At 48.9% G+C, this 7170-nt stretch overlaps 4 protein-coding genes across 4 annotated transcripts; 1 reads left to right on the forward strand and 3 right to left on the reverse strand.

Annotated features, from left to right (window-relative positions):
• Nucleotides 1–1531: 1531 nt before the first annotated feature.
• PENARI_c103G08589 (uncharacterized protein) lies at nucleotides 1532–2235 on the reverse strand (the record flags this gene model as incomplete). The annotated part of the gene is made up of 3 exons (XM_022637852.1): nucleotides 1532–1536; nucleotides 1697–1789; nucleotides 1839–2235. The coding sequence occupies 3 exons, from the start codon at nucleotides 2233–2235 to the stop codon at nucleotides 1532–1534; spliced, it is 495 nt and encodes a 164-aa protein (XP_022482291.1).
• Nucleotides 2236–2833: 598 nt separating this feature from the next.
• PENARI_c103G11573 (uncharacterized protein) lies at nucleotides 2834–3470 on the forward strand (the record flags this gene model as incomplete). Its single annotated transcript, XM_022637853.1, has 3 exons — nucleotides 2834–3162; nucleotides 3219–3236; nucleotides 3290–3470. The coding sequence occupies 3 exons, from the start codon at nucleotides 2834–2836 to the stop codon at nucleotides 3468–3470; spliced, it is 528 nt and encodes a 175-aa protein (XP_022482297.1).
• A 1242-nt stretch (nucleotides 3471–4712) lies between these two features.
• PENARI_c103G03056 (uncharacterized protein) lies at nucleotides 4713–5541 on the reverse strand (the record flags this gene model as incomplete). The annotated part of the gene is made up of 2 exons (XM_022637849.1): nucleotides 4713–5279; nucleotides 5380–5541. The coding sequence occupies 2 exons, from the start codon at nucleotides 5539–5541 to the stop codon at nucleotides 4713–4715; spliced, it is 729 nt and encodes a 242-aa protein (XP_022482298.1).
• Nucleotides 5542–6654: 1113 nt separating this feature from the next.
• Nucleotides 6655–7162, reverse strand: PENARI_c103G00222 (uncharacterized protein; the record flags this gene model as incomplete). Its single annotated transcript, XM_022637846.1, has 2 exons — nucleotides 6655–7011; nucleotides 7067–7162. Coding segments are annotated over 2 exons (453 nt in total), but the record flags the coding sequence as incomplete, so codon positions are not given.
• Nucleotides 7163–7170: the final 8 nt, after the last annotated feature.

The raw sequence follows: 7170 nt of genomic DNA on the forward strand, positions 1-7170 counted from the left end.
CAACCATGTAAAATGTGCAACCAGGCCCACGAGCTAGGTTCTCGTGATCGCCACCCCCTCGCGAGATTGCAACGCTACTATCACATTCTGATTAGGCCTTGGACACAAGAAGCACGAGTCGGACCAATCAAACACCACGCGTGAGTTTAGACAGACGCAGGTACGGTTCTGCGATGCAGATCCCAGCGACGACCCACGGGACAGTAGATCAAGGAGGTTCTATTTATGGCCCGGAGAAGAAATGAAGGATTTGCAAAGGTCCAGACACGATCCACAAGCCCAAACTTGACGGCCGTCAGTGTCCGATGGAAAAGGACTTTGTTGCGTAGAAGGTACGGTCGAGGTACGGTCCAGGCAGGTGAGGTATTTGGAATATCACGCGGAATTCTGGCAACAGAATGGTAGGCTAAATCCCGATCCGTGGTTATGCTTTCCTGGTTCCTGTCACAGGAGATTAAGTTCTCCTGTCAACTGGCAAGCTGCTCCTTGTCTATCTGGTCTGTAGATCGTCCTAGAAGCTATGTCTTCTGTCCTGCATAAAGCTTCGCGTAAGAGAATACTCTCTTTGAATCCGACACAACCCCATCATCAGCCCCATTCAATGGCCAGTCCGATATGTCTAGCAGAGAGCTTGCAAAAACTATGCCAATTATGGACAGATCTCATGAGCTTATGTAAAAATATCTCCGGTTTTTGCACTAAAACCGAGGAACCGATTGGCTCCCGAAAATGGGTTGAGGTTGTGGGCCGGCCCCTCCTGCGGGCCCTAAACTTTATCTCAATCACCCTCCGCATCTTGATTACGACTGTAGCGAGAGAGAATCTTTCTAGTACACTGCTGGTCTGTTCCAATACCCCGTACATGAGCAGGTCGAGACTGTCGTGATTCTGCCCCAATTCTCTGGGCTTCTCTTTTGGGCTGTAGGGCTTAATCACGAGCAAACTAGAAAGCAAGTGGGGCAGAAGCCCGGGCCTGAATCCTTCATAACGACCGCATTCTCTCACCGAGCAGGCGATTCCATGGGTCGTCCAAACTAAGCGGTCGAAATGATTTGCGGTTCCGCTAATGATCGACAGCTGCGCTTGTGATTCCACGGCCTCTGTCAAACTAATTTCCTCCTGACTTGGGTGTAGGTCAAAACAAATCGTACGCTTCACCCCAAAGATTACCCTGCTTTCGACCATCGATCCTATCAAACCCAAGCAGACGTATTACCTTGAGCCAACAAGAATGCCTTATTTCCATTCTCCCAGAGCCCCCTTGCTACCATGTCCTGTCTCCCTACGGGTATCGTGAATCCTTATACGCTGTCCGCAGTACCTACCGGGCCACATAGCACTCCGACGAAATCCTCCTAGTTTTGCATGACAAGGATGAAAATGTGTAGGAGGGCCTGTTCCAAGGGCACCACCATCGTGCTCGAGTCCTTTGACTTTGGGACATCCTCTATATTATTGTCATTCCAAAGAAGGGCGATTGCTACTTCCTCTGCGGAATACATGGACCGATATACAACTACGCTTATATTCCTCATACTGAGGCTTCATTGCTGATCACCGCCTTTGATGTAGGGACATGCACTAGGACTTGTTTATCAAGATAGTTGGCCACTGTTCCTTGGACATCGCAATGTAGCGATCCAGCCGATGAAATGCTGCTAAAGTGCACGCTCTGTTCGCCGGTATCTCAGCTTACTAGCAGCACAGACACGATGCACATAGTCCCACCTCCAGGATGACGACCGCGTTCTTTTGGGCCGGTACGGAAGCGGTGCTGGCGCCATGCGGTCTGTGACAAAGAGTCAGCTTGTAACATGAGGAGAGTAAGTGTTTCGTACCTGAAATAGGGTTCGTTTGACTTGGTTTGTTGCTGTCGTCAGGCTGGCTAGGGTCGGCCGCTAGAATTGTTTGAAACCATTTGTCAATGTTTCTTTGGGCAGGGGTCTTCGCTGAAAGACCCGACTGTGAAGCGCTATCGACCACAGAGCGTCGCGCAGCGCCTGCTCGCTTTGGTTTGCCTGGATTCTGGGAAGATTTGGCGCCAGTGCGGCGACTCTGCTTCCGCAGAATATGATACTTTTTCCCTCGTAAAGATTCAACGCTTCGATGCACCTGATATTCCTCATAGTATGCGTCGGAGAGAGCTTTCCACGACAGCTCCCGATGGGCATCCAACCAAGGGAGAAGATTTTTCTCCTCCCATTCTGGCCAGCCGTATGCGCGACGTGGGGACATGGTGATGCTCGGGCAAGTTGCGGAAGTGGTCAGAACGGGTGAAGAAAACAGCAGAAAGTAAATTCAAAGATGTAGTGTTGTTGAGTTCAAAAGATTATAGTGTGGCACGTAAAAAGCGACTTTGTGTGTTTATGAGCTTTGGCCCAGCCCGGTGACCTGGAATCAGACTCTCACGACTTGCACCAATTCAGGGTTCTGAAGACCAAAAAGCCCTCATTTTTGATACACTATGTTTCGTTGAGAATCAACAACGCCTCGAATTTTGATGCACTCTGCTTCGTTGAGGATCAACAACGTTGAACGCGGCCACAAGAGCCCGTTCTTGTTGACAATTCCCCATTGTTTCACCAATTCGTTGAAATATATTGTCTGACCCGCCTCTTAGTGAGACATTGTTCAAAATGTGCAGTATTTGAAATAGATATCTACGGTAGGATTGAAAAATGCGTGCGCTTGCAATCCCCTCCTCAATTACGAGCAAGTAAACACTCAAATCTGGTCCCGGAATACAACATGCTATAAAGCCGGAGCGCCGCCTCCTATCACACGAAATCAGAACTAAGACCACCCGTCACCCCTGCGTACCTCATACGCAAGTATGGGCGGAATTCGTAAAGTCTCGCACACTCCTCGACGACAAAACTTTCGAAGCCGATTGCAACGTGCATTGTCCTTGTCGTCCTCTGAGTCTGAAGATACTGGTAGTCCGTCCAGGTCCGCTACAGGCGATACCACAGAGGACGAGTCAGCTTTTCAGGAGGAACACGACTCTGGCGACCAGGACAATAGCACCTCAGCCGACGAGACCGAGCAAGAAGATGTACGACAGCGGAAGACTGTGTTTGGACACGTAACCGACTTGGAAACGCGCGGGCAGACTCAGCTTTCCGGAGACAGCAATACGGTCGCTCTTGAATGCCTGACGGAGTAAGTACAATCCTGTCAAGGACATAATTTATGATGAGCTTGCTAACAACATCCAGACTAGATAACCGGATGCGGTCAGTTGTGGCCCATCTTGAGTGACAATGTAAAGCGCTAACCGTCTCCGCAGGTCTATTGAGCGCTCATCGCATGACCAAGCCACCTGGAATGAAACCATTCGCAACGATCTGGCCGACGTTTTTGGTCGATTGGCGATCGTCGAAACTGAGATCCAGAAGATGACTAGGCAGGGTTCAAACAAAGCTACAGAGGGCCAGAAGGTCGGGCGATCCCTGCGTCGGCAGCAGTGATGCGGCTCAAGCTTTACTTGAATATTCAACCATGTACATCAGAGCAAGATATCAGTCTGTGTTGAACTGGAAGTATGGCCACGAGCTTAACCAATAGAATATGGACACACTCATCATTGATGCTGGATAGGACGGTCACTGGACAAGGTCGATTGACTCAATGCCAAGCTGATGCCATGGCGAGCGATGTATCATTTGTTGTTGCATTGGGGTCTTCGTGTTTTATCTATGTTTCCCTTAGCTGTGCAGACGGAAAACTATGACTGGTATATGAACTGTGCCGAGATGGTTCTCCTGAACCGACGGGCTATAGTCGCGAGCCAATATATGTTGCCGAGTAAATTAAACGTTTCATTCGTTCCATCATTGCAGCTGATTTGTATTGTCTGGCTCAGTATGCTTGTACTCAGCCTATATAAGTGAGGAAATTCCCAAGAAGGCTAGAACTACAGTAGCGCTCAAGAATCATACGCCATGTAACAAATGATCAAACATTGGTTGCGGCTATTGAGGTGTGATCCTTAGCGGTTGATACTCGCACAGTAGTCCAAAGTGCCATATCCCTTGACTTGCAACGGCCCATCCAAGGAGAAATTGCTATTTGTGATTGGGCTGGACCAGGATACTACGGCAAACCTTGGCTGAAGGCGGATAAGAAAGAATAACTATAATGCGCAAGAGACGCGCGGGCTTCTCCACCAAACTCATAGCCACAGATATTAGCAGTATTCGGATCGGACCATTAGAGATGCGTTTCCTTTACGCCATTTGGAGACCAGGTGAATATCAACTCCACGGACCAGCGTGTTAAGGTCTCTCCTATTACCCGGAGCGTATCTGGGCGCGTCGGCCTTGAGCCGTGTGATGTCGAATACTCTACGGTAGTCTCGCCATAAGTATGAGTCTGATCTTCCCCTACATTTTGTTATGGCAAAATAAATTGACCATGGAGGTTGTGGTGGATGCCGTCGCTGACCTGCACCGAATACTGGATCGAGGCGCATGTGCCTGCCCGTGCTCGGGTTTCTCAAACAAAATAAAATAGCCCCTCCCCTTGAGGGCAATTAACAGAATTGACAACACACACAGTTTGGCACGGTACATATATATTGAAAACATAGCAAAATGCTTCTTCATGAACTCTCTGCGCGTCGGCTACATGTACATGAAAACTCCGTCATCTGCAGGAAAGTGAGGACCTAGTCAGACCAACGCACCCCAATTGTGAGAAAAGGGCTCATCTCAGTTGGTCGTATGTAGTTCATGTTGGGTACCAAGCGGAACATTGTCATTGTTCGATTGGGAGATGCTGGGGAGCATATCGTGGCCAAGCATACCCGCGTCGCCCTGATCGGGCCATTCTGCCTGGATTATTCCGGATCCTGGCAAATAGGATGCCAGTCGTCTGTTCTGGAGGGCGTCGATTGCGCTCCAGAATCGAGTGGTCGCGGATACCAGCTCTGCGTGTGCCTGATCCAACACCAGCTGTATATCATTCCACGGGACCTGATCTTGCAGCGCGGTGTTCGTGGACTCCAGCTGCTGCTGCAATTGGCAAATCTCACGCTGGAGGTTCTGCTGCTCGGCTAATGCAGCATCCCTTGCCGTAACTGCGATTTGCAATTCCGAACTCTTTTGCGCTTTGTCGGCCTCGAGCTGGTCCAGCAACTGAGAAAGATCGTGGTTCTCTCCATCTCTCTCCTCAAGCACCTCTTGAAACTCCTCCTCAATATTGCTCATCACCCTGAGACACTTTCTATGTGTCGCTTTGTCGTTTTTCCTTTTGGGCTTCTTCGTAATGGAGGATGCCTAGCATGGTCAGTAAAGAGTACATTCAAATAAAAGGGGTGACACCGGGGCTGTTCTGGCCATAGCGAATTACGAGCAGACAAGTTGAGCAGTGGCATACCGAAGTTCTGTATAATTTCGTCTCTGGTTTGCGTGACTTTCGTCTATCCTTGGTCTCAGAACCAGTAGAACAAACGGAAGAGAATGACGGTGCGGCACGCCGCCGTACGCCGTCAGACCTGAGGTCTGCGTCATCCTGAGGAGGCTTGGGATTCTTTGCCATGTTCGAACTTTTATTACCATCAATAAACAGTGAATCAACGAGGCGCAGAAGAGATGAGAAAAGTATCAGCAGTGACCTGCCGAGAATCTGGCATTATATAGGAATAGGGAGAGGCCTAAGCGTAAGATCTGAAACAGAGCAGGGCTCCTACCAAGCAAGTGCGTCGGGACGAGAATTACGAACTCAATAGATTGAGGACTACTCTATATGCCAGACTCCATGGAGCGTTATCGCGAACACACTAAACATCTGCCCTTCGATTGTACTGTCGGGGATGCGATCAATTAGCCCGCACAAAGATGCATGTGGATGCACACTACCCTTTCACAGCATGAACAGGCCAGCCTCATATTATTACCAGTAATATCACACATGAATTACGTTGCACTTTACTGAATAAATTCAGTTCAAGCAACAGGCTCAGCAGGAACCAAGAGTACAATGGAGCCTCGACAACGACTAAGCGATGTGTCGTACATGTTTGGTGATCACTAGACCACTTTCCACGCTGTATGAGGGATCGTATGTGTGGCTGAAGTCTGTTTGCTAGGCCTGGAGGATTTACTACCATTAATACATCTAAAGTCAGTGAATCTTTGGACGAAATAGAAGTTTTCAACCGGTATAGACCGATTCCTAATACACTTGCGTATTTTAAATTCTATCATAGCCATAATTCCTAGTTTACGTGGCTCGCGACGTCTCTGGACTGTTATGCTTCGCTTGTGGTACGTGTGTTCATGTAGGGGATCCAGCCCATCTAGAGCAGGAGAAAGAGTCACTGAAGTTGCAACGCAGTACTGTAAGTCCCACCGCGACCCCAAGAAATATTATTTGCAGGAATTCTTAGTAATATTTTGATACACTATGTTTCTCAACCACCCTGCTCAAGCTCTTTGTATCCACTTTGCTAGTATCTCTCGCTCAGAATCTTTTCATACATCTGCATTGCTAGAAGTTGTGCGCCAGCTTGAATCTGGAAATCTAGGTATCAACTATTGGCGCTTATCACTGGCCGTATACACTCTTTGCGATCCGCAAGATGAGGACTGGCATATTCGGTGGGCTCTCAGCGCACTCCAGCTGTGTCAGCCTTGTGCTTTTCTGTCAATTTTAGATCTCGCTTGATGCTGCATGGCTGCCAAAGGCTGATGATTGGCTGTCGTTGTCATCAAGTGCGATGTCCGTTCCCTCTGATTGCAGCGAACCCAGTGTCTGCATTGCTCCAGCGATGCCCCTTCTTGTCTCTACCAGCTTATCACGCAGCATCTCGTTTTCCGACTCAAGAATCTGCCTATCGTGGCGGAGGTGGTTGGCTTCAGCCCGGAGCGTATTACTTTCGCGAAGACAATCATCTAGCCGAGAACGAGTGCGTTCCAATTCCACTTGGATGCGGCCGTTAGCAGCCTTAAGCTCGCATATCTCTGCCGTGAAAGAACCATCCATTATTCCTTCACGGAAACCATGGGTCTTTATGCTCCGTCAGAAGGGCTATACAAATGGAGACATCTAGCAACGGGCTCACCTCCTTTGGAAGGCCGCATGTATTGGAATGCGGATTGACAGCTTCGAGTGAGGAACCGAGCTCCTTCAATATTTTCTGGTAAAGGTTTATCGTGGCACTACTTA

This window comes from Penicillium arizonense (assembly GCF_001773325.1).
Source record: "Penicillium arizonense strain CBS 141311 chromosome Unknown PENARI_contig103, whole genome shotgun sequence".
Classification (NCBI taxonomy): domain Eukaryota; kingdom Fungi; phylum Ascomycota; class Eurotiomycetes; order Eurotiales; family Aspergillaceae; genus Penicillium; species Penicillium arizonense.